Source organism: Thamnophis elegans, chromosome 17, assembly GCF_009769535.1.
Source record: "Thamnophis elegans isolate rThaEle1 chromosome 17, rThaEle1.pri, whole genome shotgun sequence".
NCBI lineage: Eukaryota > Metazoa > Chordata > Lepidosauria > Squamata > Colubridae > Thamnophis > Thamnophis elegans.
In genome coordinates this window covers 313,126-337,873 of record NC_045557.1, presented here as the reverse complement: position 1 = coordinate 337,873, position 24,748 = coordinate 313,126, and the positions used below count along the sequence as shown (strand labels likewise).

The following is a 24,748-nucleotide window of genomic DNA, read 5'->3' as shown; positions in this document are numbered from 1 at the left end:
CACCACTGACAGGACCAACCGTTGTATACAAGAAGAGCGCAAACCCTGCCCGCTTCTAGCACTGACGATATTACCTAGTTGGGTCATGAAACGCCCAGAAGAAAACTAACCTCAGCCAGCAATAAGGACTCCACAGCCGCTTCCCTCCTCTTCCTCCTCCTTTCCACAAACCCTGCCCCCCTCTAGCACTGCTGCGGTTGTCTAGTTAGGTACCGAAAGGTCTTCAAGAGAACAAGCCCAGAGAGCCCCCCAAGGCCTTCGCGGTTCCCTCCTGAGCTGCAGAGACCCTCTTGGCTGCCCCTCATTCCTGCCCTTCGGTGGTGGCTGTGCCTGGGACCCCCCAATCCACACCAGCCTCTGCCCCAAAAGAGCCTTGGGCTCCTGCCCGGCTTCCTTCCTCCGAGCCTCTTGCGCTGCTGTCTTTCTGTAGGCCACAGCCTGGCGCAGGGGGCGACCGGGGCCTGGGAGGAGGCTGTGTCTCAGCTCTCCAGGACGGAGCTCTCGCTCACGCTCAGCGGCAAGTACGGCGGGGTGGAAGCCGAAGCCGAGGGGGAAGCAGCTGCCGGAGGCCTGTGGCTGAGGTGGGTGGCTGCGTCGTCCCTTGTGAGGGAAGGTGGTCAGACCTGCATCCCGCCCCCCCCCTCAAGCCTGGTGAATAGCAAGTGGGGGACGGCCAGGAGCACAAAGGGCCTCTCAGACGCTCAGCGATGGGGGAAGCCAGCGGGAAGGGCAGAATTTTAGGTAGCCCTCAATTGGGACTGGAATTACTGGCACTGAGTGATGTGGCCGTAAAGCATGAGGTCACCTGTGTGCATTCTTAACAACGGCAGTCCCATGGCCCTCATTAAGTGATGGTTGTTAAGCAAGGAGCTCTCTGCAGCCTCCCACCGGCTTCCCACAAGTAGAGGTCATTGGGGAAGCCGGTTGGAAGGGGCAAGTTGCGTGCAGGCAGGCCGAAGGGCAGGAAGCTGTTGCTGCCATGTGGGGAGATTGCGGGGGCGGATGGTGTGAGCATGTCGCACCACTAGAGGTTGGGGGGGGGGGACACAGACCAGAGCAACCTTTTCTGCTGCTTTTCGCGTGGACTTTGCGTGTGGGATGCTGGCAGGGAAGGTTGCGGGGGGGGGGGCGATCAAGTGGCCCTGGGGGGGGGGCACAGCTGCCCTGTTGCAGTTGCCAAAATCCCGAATCCCAAACGGACGACCACAAGGGGGATGGGAGAAACAAGGACTGGTGGTGTAAGGTCCCTTAGTTCAGCACCCTCAGAACAGTCACTGAACAAGAGGTCGGTAAGCGAGGACGTCCTTGCATCTTGCTGAACCAGAGGCTCACCAGTCCGTCTCCCTGAGGCAAAAGTGGGCTGCCAGGAGAATCACACACACACAAACGCCCCCCCCGGGCAAAAGCTGGCAGAGCCTCTCTTCAGTTCACGTGGTCAGCAACGCTGGGGGGATTTGCGCCTCTCCCTTCCTCATCTCGGGGGGGGGGGGGCAGTGGGGACGTCTCCCATCCAAGCAGGATTGACCCAGCTGAGCTCTCCGAGGAGGGAGGCGAGTGGGGGGGGGGTCCTTCAACACCCCACACCCGCCCTTCCTGTCACTCGCTTGGTCACTAAGGTTTTTCCACTGGGAAAACATTCACTCTTCTGCCCGTTTACCTGGCAGCAGAACAGGATTAAACCCAGGTAGATTTTCTAGAATCGCAGCAAAAAGAGCTCAGAGGCAGTGTGGCCTCTTCCACTCGTCCTCCTGGGCAGCAGTGACCCTTGGAGCCGGCCCGAGAGGACCTCCTGCCCTCTGCCCACAGTGACCGCTGCCCCCCCCCCCTTTCTCTTCTGGTGATGAAGCACCAAACAGATGCTGCTGGACGTCATCCAGTCGCAGCCCGGAGACTCCCTGGACGAGATCCTGCACTCGAAGGCCTCGGAAGCGGAGGTGGGTGGAGCAGTGAGCAGGGCAACCGGTTGCCCAGAAGGGGCGCGATGCCCTTCCTGGGGGCCTCTGGGCGGAGGCCGGCTGGGTCTGCCCGGGGGCTTCCCTCCGGATCCCTGCAGGCGAAGGGGGCGTGGAGGCCTCCTTCCCCTCCTGCAGAAACTCTGAGCCGTCGGGAGGATTTCTGGGACCGGAAGAGAATAAAAGGCCGTCTTCCTTCGCATCTCCTGTGGTGGGGAATGGTCTTCTCCCCCCCCAGGACAGCTGGATCCAACCACAGGGGCCTTCGGGAGGCCAGTAAAAAATCAGCTCCGGGGCCGGAATGAGGAGAGCTGCCTTGTGGGATCTCCTGGTTGGGCCTTCATGTTCGGCTTGCAGCTGAATTGGTGGTCTTCAACTTACAACCGGCCACTTGGCGACCAGCCGAAGCTGCAACCTCCTTTCCCGCAGGAGCAGCTCCACCGACAGCTCTTGCAGAGAAGGGCCACCGGCCACCCGCAGGGCCCAGGGGGGCCACCGCACAGCCATCTTTCCCTGGCGGAGAAGAAGAAGAAAGTCCTCCGGAACCTGGAGCGCCTGGCGTTGGTGGGCTCGGCCGGCCAGCCCCGGGCCCTGCTCAGCGAGATTGCCCAGGTGATTGCCCAGGCAGCAGAGAAGGGAGGGTGGGCCACCCCTGGCCTCTCTCACTCTCTGGCCTACCTGGCGGGGCTGTTGTGCATCCTGGCTGTAAACGGTCGCTGTAAAATGGAAGGAGAAAGATGGCAGAGAAACCGTTTGTAGGCCGGCGGTGGGGAAGGGCCGGAGGGAGGCGCCTTTAGCTCAGGGGGCTCCTCCACTCTGGCCACTTTAAGACCTTCAACTCCTCAGCCAGCAGAGCTGGGAGTTGGAGTCCAGAAAGTCGCCAAGGCGGAGGAGAGCCGGCCGTATCCTTCTCTTGCCAAGTGGGAGCGCCTGCGGTCTTCTGGGAGTTGCAGTCCACTCACGTCAAAGTTGCCGAGATTGGGAACAACAGGGCTCCAGCCAAGGGATGGGGGCCAATTCAGCGCATTGCCGGGTGCATTTGGCCGCTCTCCGCTTCCCGCAGGATATCCGCTCTCAGAGGCATCACCGGCAGAGCCGCAGGGGGCAGCTGGCCAAGCTGCAGCAGACCCTGCGAGGCCTGGCCTCCAAGCGCCGCTTCTACCAGGAGCAGGTGGACTACTACCAGAAGTATCTCCGCACCTGCCTGGACAACCTGGCCTCTGCAGACAGGTATGGGGCGCGGCCAGCTGTGGCCGGGTCCAGATGAGGTTCTGGGGGCGTCTGCCTCGGGCTTCCTTGCCTGAAAAGGAAGCTGCTAATCTCTTATGGGGCAGCTTCTCCTTTGGCGAAGTGGGGTTCTGGCTGCCCCCCCCCCCCCATGGCCTCAGCCCTCCTTGGTAGGGAAAGTGCAACACCCCCCCCCCCAACTCACCTTTTGCAACTTTTCAGGGCAGCCACTAAAAGAACATTGCAGATGCTCCCCCCACCCGAAAGGCCTTGCAATACTGGCCCCCTTCCCCAAGCAGAGCCCCCTCCCCTGGCATTCCTTGACTGGCAGCTGGGCCCAGGTCCACCATGGGAAGGCTGGCAGAGCCCAGCAGGAGCCCAGTGGGGCTCGGGAACTACCCTGCTCCTTCCCTGCCGACCACACGGGGGGCCAGAAGGAACGCCAATGTGGGGGCAGGCGAGGCTTGGCGTTCTCCCCCCCCCCCCCCCCGCCCCACTTCTCCTATCCAGGCTGCCCCCTTTTTCTTCCCTTCAGGCCCAGCAAGAAACAAGCTGTGCTGCATTACACAGCTGCCCGCCTGTTTGAGAAGGGGGTCCTGCTGGAGATTGAGGCCCTCCCGCCAAACCAGTAAGTCCGGACGCCCCCCCTGACTCCCCCCTGACTCCTGCTGCCCCTCGTCCCTCCCTCTGGGTGTCCTCTGAGCCTCCCAGTAAGGTGGCAGGGGGGCAAAACGCCCGGAATCTCAGCTTTGCTCTCCTGAAGGAGAGGCCGAACTTCTCTTCCTCGTTCTGTGGGAAAAGCAGATCTCTTTTTCTTGCATTTTCTCAGCTTCAGGCCTTTAATTCCTCCCCCTCTCTCTGGTTCCCCCCCCCCCCCCCCACAGACTTAGAAATGTCATTTTCGATATTCTACCTTCCCGAGAAGCTGGCAGGTTCCAGGTCAAGGCAAAGTTTATGGGGGTCGATATGGAAAACTTTCAGCTTAGTTACCAGGTAAGGGTCCGACTGAGAGGAGTTCACTCCATGCCATTTGGCGATTTAATTATTTACTAGCTTTCCAATGGTGGGAGAGGGAGCCTGCAGGACCACCGTGCCCCCATCCCTCGCACAAATCACGCCTAGAGCCCTCTGGGCCCCGTGACATTCTGCTGCGTTCTGTTGCTGGAAGGAACCTGGGAGGTCTTGTAGTCTGACCCCCTGCTCAAGCAGGGGACCCCGTGCCATGCCAGCTTTCTCTCCCTCTCAGGACCTCCTCCAGCTCCAGTACGAAGGTGTGACTATCATGAAGATGTTTGGCAGAGCCAAAATCAACGTCAACCTTCTGATCTTCCTTCTGAACAAGAAGTTTTTCAAGAAATAACCTGCTTTGAGCAACAGCTGTGGATTATTGGGGTCCCTGTTGGAAAGATGCCAAAGAGATATAGTGGTGCTTGCTTCTTCACTCCAGCCCTGCTTCAAAGAAACCCAGAAGACCGCCCCCCCGCCTCAGAGGGACCCTCAGGGCACCTGACTGGACCTCCCCCCACCCGGGCAGCTCCTTGCATGGCCAAAGGCTTCCTTGGCATCTAAACCTCCTGCATGTAGAACACTAGACCAGCATATCAAGGATAGGCAAAGCATTTCACCTGCAGTGCAGCCCTCTTGAAACAGAAACACACTAGATCCAACGTCTACCTCTCTCAGTTGCTACACTCTGAGAAGGCCAGGGGTCTCCCCCTGGGTCCCTCCGCCTTTTGGACCCCACAGGTTCCTGGCACTGAACTCCTGGAGGGCACTTTGTTCCCCCACCAATAGGGCAGCTGGCAAGAATCAGGCCTGGCAGCTGCCCGTTATTTCGAGAGGAGGGCAGTGGTGTGCGTGTCAGAGAGAGAGAGAGAGAAAGGTGCTTTTTAACACTTGTCACTGCCAGTGGGAGTTTACACAAAATCAGGATTCCTCAAATGGAGAGTTTTAGAAATTCAGATTTGTGGATTCCACTTCCGCCCAGTGGTAGTTTGAAACAAAGTTGTTAAAGAGCTCAATTATTTTTAAAGCAGCGCTTGGAAGGCTATTGAAAACTGAATTCATTGGATCTTCCCTGATAATTTTAAGTATCCAATCAAAAGAATAAGACGATAATATAAAATGTTTACGCAGAGTGTTAATATAATCACACATTTTATTAAGATGTACAATAAACTCTATTATTCAATTTTTAAAATGTGATTATTGAATGTTATCTGCTAGAAATAGCTATGGGTGTAACTGAAGGAGTTCTGTTTTATGTTTTGTACACCAGGATTCTCGTAATTCGTACAATTCAGAGTTAAAATGCAGAACTTAAACCTAATAATTGAGAACAGAAAAATCGAATCGAAGAAACCAAATCTAGCGGATAAGGAAAACGTGGGGACTTAAAGAAATGACAGAAATATGGAAAGATCCTCTGAATGATATTCCTGTTGTTGAGAGGCAAAGGGAATTTTTTTTAAAGGCTTTTGGTAAAAATTACCCAGTCGATTTGGGAAACAGAGGAGACAGGGAGGGAGGGCAAATTATGCCTGTCCCTGTTTCTCTCTTAATTTCCTAGCAATATCAAAAGGCCACAGCATTAAACAAACCAATTTGTATCTTCAAATACTCCCAAGCTTTGAATGTAAAGACTTGTCTCAGCCTGGGGGAAAACACTGCCAGAGGCGATGTGTCCATTAGGTGGCGCTGTTTTCAAGGGAAGCCAGAAAAGGGAGCAGGCAGAGGTTGGGAGGAAAGAGGGGGGGGGGAGATACCCAGCCTGGCCCACCCACCCAGGGGCCCAGGAAAGCCCCCCCGGGGTGCCCAAGAAGTGCCAGGTGGGCTGCTTGGAAGAAGGAAGCGCCTGGGTGACCACAGGGAGGCCTCCACCAGTCGCTTAGCCTGATCCCATTTCCAAGCCACATCTGGTGGTGGTGAGTTTCATAGGCCAAATCCAAAAGCCGTTTGTTTCCATTTATTTTTTTTGGGGGGGGGTTGGCATTTATAGGGAGTTGTGGGCAATGCAATTAGGGAATTGTGCCATGCGATCCCCTCCCCCAAGCCTGCTTGATTCCCCTGCACTGTGGAGAGCCGAGCCTAAAGGGGGGCCCTGAGGAAGGTCCACCAATGGAAAGGCTCTGGGCCGGTTGGATGGGGCCACGGAGGGCGCCACAGATGGCCACAGACAGAGCCTGTGCCCATTGGTTTGGTCAAGCCATGGGGCCCCCCAGGCCTTGGGCCGGTCCGGGGCTTCCTCTGGCCACGCTGAGGGTGAGGGGGGGGCTCAACTGGACCTTCAGGGCCTGCAAATCTCAGAAACCAAAGACCAGCCTGGATGCCCTTTTCTGGCCCTTTGGCTGCCCAGACCACCTGCGGGGGGCTTCTCTCCTGCCCCAGGAGCTGGGCAGCGCCAGAGGGGGCTGTTCCCACGCAGCCAAAGGGTGGAGGAAGCCCTGAGCCAGAGGCAGCTCCAACCCTGCTGCTTCTTGGAAGGCTCCTCTGCAGTCTTTCCGACTGATGGGCAGGGCCTGGAGGGGAGCCAGGCCGGGAGGCAGAGGTGCCCCTCAACCGCCGGTCGGCTGGCTGGCTGGGGCCCCCACGGCTGCAGAGCCCTGGCAGGAGAAGAGGGCATCTGTGGCCTGTGTGGCTCGGCCAGCCAGAGCAGACGGGGCAGGGGAAGAGCAGGGGGAGGAAGAGGGGGGCCCAGCAAAGCTTGGAGCCCTACATGGGGGGGGGTGAGGAGGCCCACTGATGCTTTGCCCATTCACTGACCCCGCGGGTGGCCTGAAAGGGCTGCCTTGTGTGTGGGGGGTCAAGGCGTTGATCCTGGAAAGGCCGGCTATGGGGGGGAGGTCAAGCAGCCAGAGGCGCAGCTGTCCAGGGAGGTGGCGCAGCATCTTCTGATCCGGGATGATCCGGAGAATCAGCTCCACACACCTGGTGCTGATCCTGGCAGCCCCAACCAGAATCCAGCATGATGGCATCATGTTTGACTGATATTTCGTCAGCTCCTTTCCCGAGGTCTCCTTAGGTGGCCCTGTTGAGGTGAGACATCACCCCCCCTCTGTGTAGGAGGGAAGCCCCTGCAGGGCCAGAGGGCAAAGACTCCCCCCCCCCCCCCGCATGGCAGGTGAGGAAATATAAAGGCTACCTTGAACTGTTCAGCTTCATCCCTGCAGATCTGGCTGCAGGCCAGCTGCAACGATGCCATTGCCAAGGAACCCCCCTCCCCCTCATTTGCTGCCCAGCTGGGGGAATAAATGGGTGCTGGGACCCCCCCTTCCCCTTCTCTGGAAACATCCGTGGCTGCTCCTAGAACTTTCAAGGATATGGATATTAAGGATGCCAGAGGGAGATAAATTGCAGTTTGTTCCCTTTGTGGTTTTGGGGCTGGGATGAGGGTCTCTCGTTTCTTTTTGACTGGATTCGTGGGGGGGGGGGCTTCCCGATCCTTCCCATCTTGGAGCTGAACTGCTTGCAACTGAGGAGGGGTCAGTTCGGTTGGATGTCCTTCTTTCTAGGGAGAGTCAGCAGCCTGGCCTTCAATTCGAATTCTGCGGCCTTGTAATTCGCACTCAACTCCCCCCGTGACGGTCCCTTGCCCCTCCGAGAGCCTTCAGAACCGTGGCCGTTTGCCAAAAGCTCTTCGGAAGCTCCTGGCTGGTGCCCAGTGGAGTGGCCTTGCTCCCCCTCCCCTCCCCTCGGCCGGACGGTGTGGGCAGAGGAGGTGCCCTGTTGTGCAGGCACTGGCACCCCTGCCCAGCCCCGCTCTGGTCCCCTGCCGGCAGTGCCCCTCCCTTGCCCAGAGAACCCGAAACTGGCCCAAGCAGAACCACACGGGACCTTTGCCCCACGGTCATTGTGGTAGTGGGATGCCACCCGCCCCCCCCCTTCTACACGGGCACCACTGGCCGTTTCCTTTGTTAGACAGCGAACCTTCTTCAAATTAAGGAACATAAGGTGGTTACGGTTGCCAGGGCGACATCCGATTTCCTTGGCAACCGCAGCCGGGTAAAGCCAGCTGAGTTTCATCAAGGGTCACGTTGCAAACTGAGGGAGAATGGGGGGGCTTTTAAGAAGGGGGGGCACAGGATGCCACCCATAGGCAAGTGCAGAGTTCAAGTCCGGCAGCTGCTGCCCACCGTCCCCTCCCTCGCCCTCTCTCGGCCCCTCCCAGAGGGCGACTTTGCACATGGGCACCATCACATGGGAAGGAGCAGAAGAAGTGGGGGACACTTTCCTCCCCCTCCCCTTCATTTGGTTGATGTTGCATGGTGTTGCCCCCCCCCCCCAGCAAGCCCTGAATGGCTCCCCAAATTCCTAGCTGCTCCTGCTCTTCCACCCATAGGGGCTTCAAGGTCTAATGTTACTTCCCCAATAATTCTGGCCCAGGCCGAGAAAGACCCCCGGGGGACCCTTGCCGGCAGGGCTTCTGTGGGGTGTCAGACATCTTCAGGCTGGGGGATCCATTGATGGCTCTGCGTGTCCTCAACTTCCCCAAAATGGGCCTCAGTGGTTGCTTACTTTGCATGGAAGTCATGCAACCCCCCCCCCCCATTAGAATCCAGGCACTGGCATGCAGGTTTATTCCGGCCATTAGCCATCCTGGCTTGCTTAGAAGGGAGTGAGGGGGCTTGAGGTCAAAGTGCACCTTGCTGGCTTTTCTGGAATTGTGGCCAAATTGTGCTGTTCTTAACACTGGCAGGGAATCCTGCGTAGCGCAGATGTGACTGGCTAATAAGCCAATCACGACACTATTCTCCATGGTACTAAGAAGCATGAAGTGGAGACCTTGACTGAACAAAGCGATGACAAAGCCGGCCTCGGTCGTGATTTTGCCCGGAAGAGGAGCAAAGAGGAAGGGCTGGGAAAAGGCCGTTTGCCTGTCTGGGGAAACAAGCGCTTTGCCTTACAGCCCTTCAAAGAGGCCAAGATGGAGTCACCTCCATCTTATACTGTTTTAGCATTTGTTCAGATCACAATACGTTCAGCCTGGCTCACCACGACGGGACCCTGTATATAAGGGTGGGAGGGAATCTTGGTCTCAGCGTTCCAAATATCACCCAGAATTAAATCAGAGTCCAAGGCAGAGGCTTTCATCAAAGTTCCAATTTAACAAGAGAGACATGTTGGTACAAACTGTGGAAACCCGAATCTGAAAGCTTCCTGCATTTCCACCCAGTTGAAAGTTCAAGACCTTGCCCCCCACCCCACCCCACAAGTCCATCCCATGGTCCGATCTTCCTCTGCCACGCTGGCATTTCCACCCATCTAGTTCCGGTCAGGTGCACAGGTGCAGAGGCAAAGAATGACCTTGATTTCTAGACAGGAATTTTTTTATTTTGAAAAGAAACACATTCTACTCCTTACTAATCCCCCCCTCCCAATTCCCCACTAATGAACAGCATAGTAAAGAAAGAGAGAGAATGTGGGGCAGGCCAAAGATCCCAAACAGAATGTAACTGCAGGCCTGACAGTCTGTCCAGGAATCCACCCCCCCCCCACCATGGGGATTTAAGCACCACCTCCATGGAAGGAGAGCCACCCTGTCCTGAGTGCTCTACCCCTGGACAGATGATGTCCAACCACGTGCTTCCTTCTCCTGCCCTCTGGAACAAAGCAGGCCCCATTTTATAGATGTCAGCTCTGGCACTTTGATGTCTCCCTAAAGTTGCCTCTTCTCCACAAGTATTTCTCACCACTTGCCATTCTGGACCTGCTCTACGATGGCCTGGCACTTCAGCCTCGTGGCACCCTGGCCCTCCCTCCCTCCCTCCCTCCCTCCCTCCCCACTCCCCACTCCCTGGGGACCCTCGCCCAAGGCTCTCCTGCTTCAGGTTCTTTCTCTCCCCTCTACGGGCCAGTCTTTACGCTGACCCTGACCTGAATGAGACTAAAAGGCATCCCGGCCATCAAGAGAGGGAAGGGGGTAGAATTTCGTTGGTTGCGCATGGGAATGTGTGCAGACTTTTGCAGGCAGACGACTCTGTGCTCTTGGCTGAGAAGCCATTTTATACTCTGCGAGTGACAACCGTAGCTTTGAAAATGAATGTGTCAATGAAGATCAAAGCAGCTGCGTTTGCCAGCAAAAATAGAACAAGAAATTGGACGTTATTCATAAATGGTGGAAACTGGAGCACTTGCCTACATTCCCAGAGTGTGTACATGGGGAATGGGATAGCGCATGAAGACATTTCCAGGTGGGCAAATATGGTCTGCTCCAAATACGCCGCAAAGAGGCGAAAGTGTCTGGGTCTCACAGGCGGCTGTGGCCCACTTTGCCAGAGGGAAGCAAGAAGGGGGGGGGGCTATGCAAGGGGGCCTCAAAAACAGCTGAAAGAGAAGGAAGGAATGAAGGGGACGAGGGCAAAACTGGGTTTTATGAGAGCGTCTGAATATAGGAAGCTGGGACCGCGAGTGCCCAGCAAAGCTCCTGCAAATGACCGTTGCTCTTAGGCGGAGAAGAGGGAGGGCAGGGAAGCTGCCGTTGACTTGTGGATTTCGATTTCCAGAATTCTTTAGCCAGTTCAGGAATTCTGGGGCTTGAAGTCCACAAGAGTTAAAGTAGCCACGTTTGGAGCCCCCTGCTTTACTGTCCTAGCCACCATCTTGAGTTGCACCCGGAAGGTCCTGGGAGCCTGTCCAGCTCTCACAACAGGGGTTGAATCTACCCTCCTCAGGGGTCCATGGGGGAACCCCTCAGGGCGTGTCCTGCCACATTCTGAACCAGCTGTAACTCGGGTGGCCTTCAAAGGCTGCCCCATGTAGAGGATGCTGCCGTAATCTAGGAGGGACCAAGGCACGAAGGGCCTCTTTGGACCTTTCCCCCTTCCAGGACTTGGCTCTGAGGGCTGCATTTGCCTGATTATTTCCTTTGTGTGTGTGTGTGTGTGTGTGCGTGCGTTGGTGTTGCCTGACATTGCTTGCCATCAGAGGGGGCTTGCAGTTCCTGCTTTCGGTCGGGTGGGGGAGCCAGAAATGGCTGGTTTTTCTCTCTGGGCTCCCGTATTCTGGCTGCCCTCATTGCTGTCGCAAAGGCCAAAGTCTCCCAGGGTGATTTGGGGAACTAAGTGAGCGTTGCTAGAGCTGGATTTCTTGGTTAATTAATTTACATATATATATATATTACTATTGTGTTTTGTTTATTTTGATCTGCTGGTTTTGTTTAATTCTGTGGTGAGCCAATGTGAATCATTTATGGTTTGGCAGCGTAATATGTTGGATAAGTAAATACCGTTAAGTAGATAGTAGGGTGTTGGGCAGACGGAACCAGGATATTTTATTAGGAGGAGGAGGAGGAGGAGGAGGAGGGGGTAGCTCCTCCACCGAGTAAGAAGCAGGTCAGATAGATCGGCAGACAGAAATTCCCCAAAGGCAGGAGATGAAGATCTTGTTAAGCCCTTGCCTCCCCCCCCCCCACAGCCATGTTTCATTCTACTTATTTTCTCTCAAGCCTTTGGAAGTGCCTGCCACCTCACAGCTCTCCACCGATGGCTGCACACGGAGGACTCTGGTGGCGAGAGCAGCTTTCTTCTCCCAGCTTCTCTCTGAAGGCCTCTGTCCTGGGTGCTGATGGATTCCCCCCCTGTAATTAAGCAGGCCAAAAATAGCCCTGAGGTCGACTGCAGGCGGACTGGAGGTTTGAAGAGGAAGATCAGCAGCCAGAAAAGAGAAACGGCATTCGTTTGCTTTCTTGCAATCTGAGTTGTGGCGATGATGGTTCCATTATATGCTGGGTAGGACAGCAGGAGTAATTTGGGGGGGGGGGGTTTGTCACTGGCCACCTAGACAGCCAGGCCAGGCAGTCCTGGGAGTGAGGTCACAGCTCTTGACCTGCGAGAAAAAGGTGGGGAGAGAGTCCTCTGGAAGTCCCCTTTAGGTCATCTTGATACAGGATCCCCAGGACATTTTGTCTAAAATTCTGCCTCTCCTGAACCAGGTGGGCCCAGGTGAGTCTCTTCCGCAGTGGGCCAGCACAAGAGACGGACATACTTGGGACTTTGCTTGGTTTTGTCTAGTTGCGAAGGCAGAAGGCTTTTCTTCTGAAAGTGGAAAACAGCTGGAAAAGACCAGCTCGGAGCCAACCGTCCCCAGGAGAGGAGAGTTAGAATCTGCCCATAATCCAGAGATTGCAGTCTAGAGGAGAGACAGGAAGCAAGGCCCCCTGTTTATTGGCTGGCGGAGGGTTTCAAAGGAAAGCGAAGAAGGCTAGAAGCTGACTCGGGCCAGGCCTTTTCTCCCCAGGACACCCGGCTAACGGCCCCCTCAGGTGCCTGAAGCAGAGCCCTTGGGGGGGGGGGGAGTCAGACCCTGGGATAACCCCAAATCTTCCCTCCTCTTTTGGCTTTTTGTTCGGCAGCCAATTCAAAGGATGTCGATAGGTTTTGTAAAATAAATAAGCGGATTCAGGGTTTGTATTTTACAAAAGGCGGCTGCTGTATCCATTCACCGGAGAGGTAGAAAAGGGGAGACAAAGGAATTCCATAAGGAAAGGTTTAAGGCAGTGTTTCTCAACCTTGGCCACTTGAAGATGCCCGGACTTCAACTCCCAGAATTCCCCAGCCGAACGCTGGCTGGGGAATTCTGGGAGTTGAAGTCCGGGCATCTTCAAGTGGCCAAGGTTGAGAAACACTGGTTTAAGGGCTCCATTTCCCGGAAGGCAACATCGTTCCCGCTTGTGGCCTGGGGTCCCCGGCAGACATGCAGGGAAAGAGGAGGGAGCGTTGCTTTACACGCTTTTAAACACGGGCTTGTAACCCTCGACTTCCCACGACTCCTTCGCCCCCGCCCGCTTCCGCCCGTCTGGCGGGCATCGAGCGAGCCGCGTCGCGGAGGAGCGGAGCGGGGGGGGGGGGGGGGGCGGAGCCGCCGCCTTCCGCTAGGGGGCGTAAGCCGCGCGCCGCCGTCTGGTCGCGCAGGAGACGGTGACGCACGCGTGACGCCAATGCCGCGGGGCCGGGCCGCGCAGAGTCGTCGGGCGGCCGCGAGGGGGCAGAGCGTCCTCCTCCTCCGAGGCCCCGCCCTCCCCCCCCCCCCCGCGGAGGCTTTACCGCCGGCCTCCGCTCGTAAACAGCGTCTCCCTCCGCCGCGCGTGCAATGTAGTCCCCGGCCCGGCTGCCTCCCGACGACCCGCTTCCCGACACGCGTGTCGTCTGAACGCGCCCCGAAAGCGTCGCCGGCGCGATACAATGTGACACTCCAGTTGCCGCCGCCGCCGCCGCCGGCTAAGCAGGGCGGCTCCCACCGCTTGTGTCCCCGAGGGAAGCGGAGGGAGGCTCTGGAGACGAGCGGGCGAAGGTCCCGTTGGCCCCCCCGAGAGCGCAGCGCCCGGCAAAGGGCGGCCCCCGTCCTCCCTCCCTGGGCCGCCCCGCTTCCCCGGCGGAGCGGCTGGCCTGAGGGAAGGGATCTCGCCCGCCAAGGCCCCGGGCTGCTGCGGGCGGAGGGATACGGGCGAGGCGGCGGAGGAGGAGGAGGAGGAGGCCGCCCCCCCTCCCTCCCTCCTCCCTTCCCCCCTCCCCCCCTCCCCCTCCCTCCCCCTCCCCGGGCGGGCGCGGCGATTGGTCCCCGGCTGCAGCTCCCTCGGCCGCCCCGCTCGCCCTGCTGGCTGCCGGAGGGGCTGAGCGGCCGCCGCGGCCTCGGAGCAGCCACGCGGAAGGCAGCGGAGCCGGAGCCGTCAGGAGGTGCCGGAGCCCGCAGGTGAGCAGCAGCAGCAGCAGCGCCCGCCGGGCAGGGCAGCGCGGGGACGGAGGGCGGGAGGGATACGGTCGCTCCAGCGCCGCCGCCGCCGCCGCCGCCGCCAGCCTGCAGGGCCGCCGGAAGTCGGCTGGCCGGGCGGAGGGCAGCGGCGCGCCCTTGACGGCCGTCCCGAGGGTGGCGCTCCCGGGGGGTCCGCCTCGCCCCAGCCGCCCCCGCGGGGGAGCCCGGCGGCCTCCGTGGGGCTTCCGCTGGCGGACAGCCCCCCCCCCCCCCCGCCGCCGCCGCCGCCGCCCCGTTAGCCAAGTGGCCGAGGCCTCGCGGGGGGGGGGGGGGGCTGTCCGCCAGCGGAAGCCCCACGGAGGCCGCCGGGCTCCCCCGCGGGGGCGGCTGGGGCGAGGCGGACCCCCCGGGAGCGCCACCCTCGGGACGGCCGTCAAGGGGGGCAGCTGCGGTGCGGGCGGGGCCCTTTGGGCGCCGGTGGGGCGGGGGGGGGGGGAGCCTGACGGGATGCGGGACGCGGCGCTTCTGACGCCCAGCCTGCTCCGCCGAGCCGGAGGGAAAGGGAAGGCTGCGGGGGGGGGGGGCGGCGACTGCAGTAATAATGCCCCCCCTTCGCAGGGGGCCCGCTGGCCCTGAGCCGCTGGGTTTGTCTGTTGGCCCGAGAAGGGATCCCCCCCCCCCCTAAGATCCCTCGAACCCAGGCTGGGGCTCCTGAGCCCGGAGCCGCTGGACGGACGGCGGCTGCTTCTTCCGTCTACGGAGTTGCGAGTGATGGGACGGGGTGGCTGGGCGTTTCATGCCCAGGATGTGCCGGCGTTATAGTGGGGGTTGGCTGGGATTCGCCTTCGTGGCCGTGAGAAGCGTGGCCTCTGATCTGGTGAGATGGGTGATTTCTCCCTCCCGGCTCAGCCTTTCAACCCATTCGACTGCGATCCCCGTGTCTCACTTTTAATCTTGATGAGCTTTTGCGATGGAGCGATAGCCCTCGTGGTTGGTTTATCATCCTTCTGTATGTCACGCAAACTCCCAGCTGGGCTCATGGGCCAAGGAAGCAGGTTGTGTGAACTCGGCCTCTGTGCCATGGAAGCGCCCAGGTTCTCACGGGATTCTGAGTTGCTTTCCAACAATTTCCCTGCCTCCGTGTGTGTCTATTTTCTTCCTCTCCCCTTGAATGGGATGATTCTTTGAGGCTGCCTTTCCTGGTGGTTATGGATTCATCCGTGGGTTGAATTTCCCCACGTTTGGGTGATGTTGGTCTATGTAAAGAACCCCCAGGTGGTTTTGACATGCCAGGCTAGTTGGGCAGCTGGTTTTGGGTGCCACGCAGGGACTGCGCCACCACCGGGCAATATGCCGTTTTAGGACAGACTGTCCTGCAAAATTGGCCGGTGTTATTCCTGTTGGATTATTTCCCTAAACCGTGGCCAAATTTATTAAGAGTGGAGTAAGCCTGTTGTGAAACAGCCACTGAGTCGGAGGGGTCGGGGGGCTCCTCTCCTGCCAGGATTTCAGACCTCGCTTGCTGCCACCCTGGCGGTGGTCTCTGGCAGGCAGCAGGCCGCGTCTGGCCCGTGGGCCGCAAAGGGTGGGCTCTTGTGGTGCCTTGGCCCGCCCCGTGAACAAGCCAACTGTGCCAGTCAGAATTGTATCATTGGCAGGAGTCATGTGTGTGTGTCGGGGGGCAGTGGAGACCAAGCCCTGGGCTGGCCGAAAGCTTGTTTTGGGGCAGGGGACCGGGGAGGGGGTGGAGAAAGGGAGGCAGGTCCCGCAATTGAAAGGCTGAAGGAGGCCCACAAGTCTTTGCTCTTGCGGGGGATCTGTGAAATATGACCGACTGCCACAACGTTTTTGTTTTCTTTCTGCTGCCCAGGCGTAGATTGGCACAGCTGTGTGTGATCAGGCTCTCACATGGCCCAGGAGGGGTTGCGTCCCTGCAGCCGGGTTCCCACAACTTGTTTAGCTGGGTTCCTGAATGAACGCCGAACCCTCAGCCGGGCAAGGAGGCGCTTCGCCCCAAATTGCACAGGACTAAAATTAGCCGCGCTGAACACGTGGGAGTGTAACCACCGGGCCTCCCATTGAGCCACTGAAGCATGTTGTGTCGATACAGCCCATGTTGCACTTTTTGCCAGTCTCCTGACCGGAAGCAGCAGCCCTCCTCTTCTGGGGTGCGCCCCCCCACCCCGTGGAGAAATGGGGCACGGACATGTCTTTGAGGAGGGTGAGTCCTAATGGTCAGAGGAGAAGGAGGCCCAGTATACGGTTCCCTCTTGCTAACCATGGCTCCGTGTGGCTGGCAGGCACCGTTTATTCTGGTTATGTAAGTTGAGGGTTTGCGCAGCACCTGAATGGCCTGTAGCTCTCTCCGTGCCATGGGAACGGTTGCTTCAGCTGCCGAGAGGGTCCTTGAATGCCAAGCCCGCGATGGGCATGGAGGGAAGGAGGTTCTTTGGGCTGTCTTCACAGGGAGGGAGAACCCTTTGGTCATTGTCTCTGGGTCTGCTCCCGCAAAGGAAGGCTGTGTGAGGAGGCCGTGTGGGTGTGGAACTCAGCCTCCTCTCCCACCCGGCCGCTGCACGGGGGCTTCTCCCGAATCCTCTCGGCCTCTTCCTTGAACACAGGCCTGACGGGCCTCTTTCGAAAGGCTCTGTCATTGCCCCCTTTCCAGGCTTCTCGGTCGACCTGCCAGAGCTTTCTGCTGGTGCTGAATTCCAGATCTCACACCCAGGAGGAGCCTCGGCAGTTTCGGTAGGGAGGGAGGGAAGGAATGGTGCGCGAGAAGGAGATTTCGGTGCAGTTTGGAGCACTTCAGGTGCAGAAAGGGTTGGTGTAAAGGCTTGAGGGGGAGAGAAATCCTGGCCCAGCTTTGGGTTACAAAACCCCCATCCCTGCCCCACGTCTCAAGGGGCACAGCTGGCCCTTCCCTCTGCGGCCTCCCCTCCTGTGCCTCTCTCGGTTGGGCTCGGCTGGGGCAGCAATGCCCGGCCCAGCTCCTTCTTTGGGTGGGCTTTGCAGGCCCACACCAGGCACACCCAGCGCTTCAGGCTTGCCAGTTGTCGCTTTCATTACTCTGGCAGTCCCCTCTGCCCACCCCCCCCACCCCCCGCCTGTCCTGGGAGAGAGAGCCCGGCTGCCGTCTTCCTGGACAGGCAGGGCACGTGGGCCCTGCCAGCAAAGCCAGCCAGCTCTGCTGCAGGTGGTTGCAGGGGCTCCGGCTGTTGCCGGTTTCTCCCTCTGCCCCTCCCCTGGGCAGCGTTTTGGGCTGGCAGCCTTCGCCTGGCCTCCCTCCCGCCTCCTCCGCTCCATTCGTTGCATTTTGACAATTTGCATTATTGTCCTCGTGTTTGGCTTTGAAACTCTTTCCTGGAGGGCGGGGCTTTCTCTCAATGATGCCAGCCGCCTTCTGCTCCAAAGGGCAAAGAGGGAGGGGGGGGAACGAGGTCACCTAATCCCCTCCTCCTTTGTAGCCGCAGGAGAGCCCACTCCCCTGCTTATCTCTTATCTCTGTCTTAAGGAAGATATCTGGTGTTCTCCCTGCCTTCTGCTTTCCCAACTCTGCCAACCGCTTTCTGAATCTGGCCAAGGGAGACAGAGGGTCGGGGCTGCCCGAGGGGCAGAGGGGGGGCGAGGGGCTTCTCTGAACCCGAAACTGCCTTTGCCCGGTCCTTGAAAAGCCCAAGGTGCTCATCGCCCCAAGAAACCGTCCTTTGGGCTCCTTGGCTGTGCCGATGGTTTTGCCTTTGCCTTTTGGTGCCCCGGCCTTTAAGGTCTGGGGCTTCTGGCTGCAGTTCATTATTTTGTTTTTATGGGGAGCTACAATTTCCTTTTTTGTAATGCTTCCGTTTGGGTTTGTTTACTTTTTAATGGTTTGATTCACTTTTCAGTTGCTCAGTTTTAAATAACTTGTGTAGACAGAAGAAAAGGCTAAAAGTAAATCCGATCATGGTGCCCCCAAAAGATCAGTTTCTAGCTTCCCACATCAGTTTGCTTAATAAGCCACAGTTGGCTGTATTAGTGTAATGTTGCAATGCTTTAGAATTTATGCTTTAAAAACAGTAGTAGCTCAACCCCCCCAAATATGCTAGGCCAAAGGTATGGAAATTGCACGGTGGCTTCAAGTGTGCTGGGGAGCTGGAGAGTAACTTCTCCAAGACCTGAGAATATTGCCCAGCCAGGAGATGTGGAGGACAAGCTCCAGCGGGGCCTTCCTTGAGCCCGGTTGAGCCCGGTTTCCTTCACCAGCTGCTGGCAGGCAAAAGCTTCCAGAAGTCTTGGCGAGAGGAATGCAGAAAGAGGAATCTCTGAACAGTTTCAACAAAACCATCCAGAGCATTAGCAAATCTGGATGTGGTTGTGATAAAACCACAGTAATGCTATCTCGTTCCCTGATTTTGCAATCCGTTTCCCCCCTTAAAATCTGGATGCTTGGGGTTTCTCCCCTTGTGAGTCTGGAGAAAGAGAAGCCCCGGGTTCTTCAGAGCTCCCGGTGTGTCTATGCTGGGACTCCCGCTCGGCCCCCCCCCCTCCTCCTTTGAGGCTTTGTTTAGCTGTGGGGATAAGAAGAGGAACGGAAGGACTTGGCCACTTTTGGCAGACACAAATTCTGCATGTGTGAAGTGTACTTTTTCCTCTTTGCCATAAAACTCTTTGTCTCCCACGGATCAAACCTGTTCAAGTGACCCTGTTTATGTCCTTTCTTGCCTGATCTGCTGCCGCCTAGATTGTAAACTTTTGCACCAGACACTAAATGTCCCACTTCCGAAGGAGCTAATGGCTGTTGATGGCTCCCCGATGGGTGGGTGGGTGTGCAGGGACACCAAGCCCCATGGTCCACACCTGCTGCCTCAGGGGGAGCGTTGGGTTATTGGTGGGTGACAGCCCATGGCCAATGGGCGGCAAGGTGAGTGTCGCTGGGGAGCACGGAGTCATCCCAGTTTTCAAGCCCTTCAAGGTGAGTCTCAGCCTAGCAGGAGTCTTGGGGAGGGTGGGGAGAAATCGGCCCCATCGGGCTCTGTGGAGAGAGATTCTTGGTCAGGAGACGGAGGTCAGTCTGCCTCTCTGCATTCTTTGCAGGGGAGGAGCTGCTCAGGCGACTCAGTGGTTGACAATGAGCTCAGACTCCGAGTGCTGCTGTTCTCCTGGGAAAGCGGGTGCCAGGTTCTGCCTGCATTTGGTGCTGTTTAGCCCCAAGTTGAGCCTAAAGGATGTTGGGTGCCCAGTTGACCAGCTGGGCTTTGGTAGAGAATGAGGCCGAGGGGGGCAGAGGAATCCTCATTACAGGCCTCCTGGATGTTATGCCCTTTGCACCGAAGGCATCGTGGTTGGCCTGAATTTCTGCTTCAGTAGCGTCCTGAGCAGGAATGGCCAGAGATCCGAAGACATGACGGTGGGGTACAAGTTGGGAACCTTGGGGACTTTCAGGCTCTGTCTCCCGGAATTCTCCAGCCAGCTGTGCCAGCGGAGGAATTCTGGGAGGTGAAGTCTACGCTGCTTAAAGTTCCTGAGGTTGGCAAACAGTCAACGAACGCGATTCCCGCTCATGACAAACTGCTCAGCTGTTGGATGCTAAGTTTACCTTTTGAGAGGAGGCAGAGAGAGTGAGCGAAGGGAGGTTTGGAGTTCACTGTATTTCTTATGGATCACATTTCTGTAGCCGCCCATCTCACCCAAGGCTGCCTTTTCCGTCGTGTTCACGCTGTTGTGGTCACCATCTTGTTAAGCTCGTTTACTCGTTGCTGCTGCCTTCTTAGCACCCTACAGACAAGAGAGTGCCAGGCGCCAGTGGGCACGATGCCCCTCGAAGAGGAGACATTCTGTTCTTGCCCAGGAGGATGCAGCCGTGGGGGTCACCTTGTTTTGTTAAAAATAAGAAAGGTTGTGTAAAATATTCATCTGGGTAATTTCCACGGAAGCCTCCGAAGTTGAGAGCCAGGACGCTCTCCTGAGACCAGCTGCCCCCTTGCCTCACGCCCAGCGCCTCAGGGAGGATCCCCTCCTCTTGGCACAGCGGCACAGTGGCAGCTGCTTTCCTCGACTCCAGCCCCATCCAAAACCCACCATGCCCTGCTCAGCACCCCAGTCCAGAGCAGGCCAGCCAGAGGCTGCCTCTTGTAGGTGGTCTTACCGACCAGCACGCAGCTGAGCCCCCTCCTACTTTGATCTTTTGTGGGGAAGACCATCCTACGGGGCAAAGAAATACAAAAACTTTACAAGTTAAACGGTTGAGATAAGGAAATGTCATTGATAGCAACATCCACAGGCTGCTTCAGGGCCTCTCATCACTTTTTCAGGATCTCCTCACTTCCAGCCAGCCAGCCAATTTCTTAGGTTTCCCCATTTATTTTTGGCTGAAACTCCTTGACTTACAACCATTCATTTAACAATCGCTTGAAGTTACTCTGGCACTAAGAAAAATAACTTACAGCACTTAGGATTGTTGTAGCATCCCCACAGTCGCACGATCAGAATTCAGATGCTTGTCAATTAGCATGAATTTATGATGGCTGCAGCGTCCTGAGGTCATGTGACACCCCCCCATTTCCCCCCCCCCCAAATCAGCTCCCAACAATGGCAAAGTCAACGGGGGAAGCCTGATTCACTTAAGTCCAGTGAGTTATTTACCCAAGCCAAACAAGGTTATGAAATCAGGTGCAATTCACTTAACAACCATCTTGCTTAACAATGGAAATGCTGGTGCCAATTGGCCATAAGTTGAGGACTAGCTGTACTTACGTAGAAGTTTAAAATTCTCTGTATCCGTTCCTAATGTAGCTTGTTTGAATCTGAGCTCCAACTGGAAAATGTAATTCCGTCTTCTGGTTTCCTAGAAAAATCCGGTGGTGGTTTCGTTTGTGCTTAAGGAGAGGGACGACCGCCCGGCAGAAGTGAAAGGAGGGAAGAAATAGGAAGTGCTCGGCTGAATGGGGGGCTCTGGGCCGGAGGGAGGGGCCGGTCTGCGTTTCCATCGATGTTTGCCCTGCACCCTTCGACCAGTCACTATTGTACCATCCACAAATTTCAGTATTTTAACAGAGGGATCCTTTGAGAAGCCATCATTGGTCTAGAGGGAGAAGTAGAGAGACCACCCAGCCCAGGGGGCCCCCGTGCTAATTCTATCCGATGTGATTTTGCTGAGCTTCGCCTGCTGCCTCCTGCCTGATAGGAAGCTTGGGATCCACTTACAGTCTGGCCAGGCACGGCTGGATCAGTTCAAGTGGAAGACTCTCTGGAGTGACGGTGTTGAATGCTGAGCTGAGGTCCACAGAGAGGACCCTGGCGGAGGTCTTGGGAGATTCAAGGTCTGGTAGGATGTGGCGCAGAGCCATATTAACAGCAGCAGCAGCAGCATCTGTCGATCTGTTTGCTCGGTAGGCAAATTGCACGGAGCCTAACGGAGGATCCGTGATGGTTTTCAGGTGGGCCAGCACTGAATGGCTCTGGACAGCAACACCGGTTTCCCCCCCCCCCTGCTTTCTTTTTCCTCTGGTGCCCCCCTCCCTGGGAGCCCTTTCAGCTGAAGGGGGGGGGGATGGGAACACACTCTGGAAAAGGGGGTCATTTGCACGGTTGTTCTCGGAGTCAGTTTGTGAAGGTTGCGTGTGGCATTGCAAAGGGGGAACCGGCTGCTCTCTCTGCTTGCTCTGCTCTCCCCGTTTCCTGAGGGCCCAGAGAGCCACGGGAGAGCTGTGCGCCATGCGCCGCCTCTCAGCCAGGACGAAGCAGCCCTGGGAGGAGAGAGGGGCAGGCCGAGTCGCCACCAGGAACCGGCAGCTTTAGGAAGAGTCGACGTTGATGATGTCACGTCTCTCCCCCTGCTCCTCTCCGCCACAGAGGGACACCTGTCCTCCTGGGCTGTCGACCGTGTCACGGGCCCTGATGGCGGGATGAGTCGTTCCTCAGCCCTGGGGAGCCGTGATTGATGCCCTGGAGACCAGGGCTGCTGTCACGTATCCGGAGAGAGAAGCCAGCTCCTTCCCAGGTCCCAGAATCGGCCTCTCCAGTAAGGAGCTCAGCTTGTGAAAGACACCTGTCTCTGCAGGCCCAGAGCAGCAGCTTCAATCCGGCTGGCTCCTTAATGAGGCTCTTGGAGGACTTGGAGAGAGAGAGAGGGAGAGAGAGAGGGAGAGAGAGAAGGAGAAAGGGGGGGAGGAGAGGGAGAGAGAGGGAGAGATAGAGAAGGGGAGAGGGGGGGAGAGAGAAAGAGGGGGGAGGGAAGGGGGGAGGGAAAGAGAGAGATTCACTTTAAGATGTCCACCTTCAGTGGTGGGCTTGGAAGTCTCTTCTGTTGTTCTGCAGGGGAAGCTTGGCCCTCGGAAGCCTTTGAGCACAGGGGTGGAAAGACGGAGAAGCCCCCAGCCCAAGGGTGGAATCCTGCTCTGACCACAGCCGCTTTAGGTGGCCTTGGAAACTGCAGTATCCATGCTCACTTTGAGTGGACCGTGTGGTTGGCAAAAGGGCACCCAGGAAAGTGGGAGGCATGGGTTCGGGAGGGCAGCTGCACTTCTTCCCTGGCTGAAATGCAGGAGAGGAATATTGGTTGTGTATCACACATAGTTGTGTGCTGGCGGGCCGATGCTTCCACCGAAGAACCTACAAGAGAGCCCCTTATTTCAGAGTCACAGCCCTCCTTCCTCCCAGGAGGGAGGGAGAGAATCATGTTTCCTTTGTGGGAAGTTCTGAGAAGTCTTGGCCAGACCCAGGGGGTCCGTGAGGAGCCGGGAGCCCCTGCCCCGTGGGCAAAGGCAGCAGGGCCCAACAGCTCAGCCGAAAGAGGGCAGCCCGGCTGGGCTTCAGCAGAAGCCCCTTTCAGCGCCCAGGGCATCGTCGTAAGTGCAGCAAGAGCTCCTTCCTTGCTCTCTTACGTAAGGCCTCTTAGTCACCGTGCTGAGGAGGCTGCCTGGCTGCCTGACTGCTCTGAGAGATCTCCTCAAGGGAGGCAGGCAGAAGCCCAGGATGGCCTTGGCTCCCCACATCCCTCCTCTGCTCCTCTGCTTGGCTGCCCAGATGGGCCCTTCTTCCACGGGGGCCGGAGGGGGTCAGCCCCCCACCGGCTTCTGCATTAAGGAATTGCAGCCCATAGGAAACGGAGGCCCTTTTCCTTCTCTAAAGAGGGGGGGGGCTGCCCCGTCTTCCCCACGTTTTCCTTCCCAACTTTTCTATCCCGGCTTAACGTCCCCCACTCTGACAGTCGTCTTCCTGTCCAGAAATGATGATTTCATCGCACCCGGACAGTTTCTGCTGCAATTTTTGTTTTAGTCAAACATTCAGTAAAAAAGAATAATACTTTGTCAGAGTTTAGGTAGGGAAGAGGTGAAAGGGTCGGAGTGGAACCTTCTGTTAGTCTTTCCAGCACTTAAAACTGAGTTTGCAAACTGGCAGAGGCTGAAAGAAAAGTTGCTGTGAGTTGGAGGCGTCTTTCGGGGGTTCAGCAACAGAGTCGCTGCTGTCAGGCTCCCCGAATGGATCTGAGCCTCTTGCAAGCCCTGCTCGAAAGACGGGGCCCCGGAGAGGCCCCAGAGTCCAGGGGAGCCATCGTCTTTCCTGGGCTCTGCCCTCTCCCTTTGCAGGCAAAACATGGCAGGTGGTGAAGCAAGGACATACTTCTCCCATCTGCTCCCGCTGGGGGTTTCTCAGTCCGTGGTGGAGGAGCGCATGCATGCTGCAAATCCTGAGGAATTAACTGAGGGTGGTTCCCTGAAGGTCCTGCGTGACCCCAGACGGGGCTTATGGTAGCCGAAGGGGCCACCAAGTCTATTAGGGTCTGTAAACACGCTGGACCAATTGCAGCTTCATCTCCCTTCCTGCCACCTGGGAGTGTAAAGCAGCCCCTGGGGGGGGGGTGAGGGGGGGATGAGGTCTTCACGTGAGAGAGGATTCCTGTCTCCATCCTGCCCTCTTCCTTTCTAGGTTTCTGAAAAGGCAGGAGACTCCCCCCCCCTCTCCCCTTGCTCTTGAATCCTTCCACGAAGAGACCGCCTGGGGGCCTTGCTCCATGCAGAGCCACTCCTTCCGGGGATGGTCCTTCCTGGGTCGCACCTGCCTCGGCCACCTGTCGGAAGAGACCACAGCTCTGCTGGGTGTCCGGTCTCTTCCCTAACCCATCCTGGAATTTGTGCCCTTTTGCAAACTGGGTCTCCTACTTGCTCTCTTGAGATCCTTCTCACTGGTTACAGACATGGAAGGTGGGTTTTATTCCTCAATAATTTGATGTCATCGGCTTCCCTGCTCAACTCCCCCTGAGAGAAAAATTATTAAAGCACTTTAAATGTTTCACATGATGAACCTTCAAAAAAGACGGCTTCTACGGGAACATTGCTTTTTTCCATACCTCTTGCAAAAATACGTATTACCTGTGTTCAGTTCTTTAATCTGCTACTGTTTTAAGAGGGCCTCTTCCCCCATGGCCTTCATTCCCCTCGGGGGGCTCTTAGGAAAGGTTGCCCCGAGCCTTTCCAGAAGTCTTCAGATGGCAACTGTGTGGCCTGTGTCATTGAAAGAGATCAGCAAGGCGTAACTGAAGTTTCTTTCTCTTTTGCAAGGCTTCCTTCCGAGTGGGGGGTGGGCTCTGGGTCGGTCTTGACTTCTGGCCCCTGCCTGGTCAAATCCCCACAGTTTCCTTGCCGAGGTTTTCCAGAAGCGGTTTGCCATTGCCTCCTTCCTAGGGCTGAGAGGGAGTGGTTGGCCCAGGGTCACCCAGGTGGCTCCATGCCCAAGGCGAGACTAGAACTCCTGGTTCTAGCACGGTGCCTCAACCACGGTACCAAACTGACTTTTGTATGCTTGAATTTTTAAAGCTTTTAATGATGATAACAGCTTCATTTTCTGTGGATCCCTTTTGCAGAAAGTAACAGTAATGGTATTGGCCCCTTTCCAGCCCTCTGGAC

General features: G+C 57.2%; 2 protein-coding genes across 5 annotated transcripts in view; both read left to right on the top strand.

Moving 5' to 3' along the window:
• IQGAP3 (IQ motif containing GTPase activating protein 3) overlaps window positions 1–5,370 on the top strand; it is a 28,570-nt gene extending 23,200 nt beyond the window's left edge. For all 3 annotated transcript variants that reach the window (XM_032233923.1, XM_032233922.1, XM_032233921.1), the window contains 7 exons: window positions 431–581; window positions 1,847–1,934; window positions 2,382–2,564; window positions 3,016–3,182; window positions 3,715–3,807; window positions 4,064–4,172; window positions 4,426–5,370. In XM_032233923.1, the coding sequence (XP_032089814.1) occupies window positions 431–581; window positions 1,847–1,934; window positions 2,382–2,564; window positions 3,016–3,182; window positions 3,715–3,807; window positions 4,064–4,172; window positions 4,426–4,539 (905 nt within the window). In that variant the 3' untranslated portion in view covers window positions 4,540–5,370. The remainder of the gene's footprint in view (window positions 1–430; window positions 582–1,846; window positions 1,935–2,381; window positions 2,565–3,015; window positions 3,183–3,714; window positions 3,808–4,063; window positions 4,173–4,425) is intronic.
• An 8,318-nt stretch (window positions 5,371–13,688) lies between these two features.
• The window catches only part of MEF2D (myocyte enhancer factor 2D), an 89,592-nt gene continuing 78,532 nt past the window's right edge, over window positions 13,689–24,748 (top strand). For both annotated transcript variants that reach the window (XM_032233808.1, XM_032233807.1), the window contains exon 1: window positions 13,689–13,865. The gene's annotated coding sequence lies outside the window, so the exon portion shown is untranslated. The remainder of the gene's footprint in view (window positions 13,866–24,748) is intronic.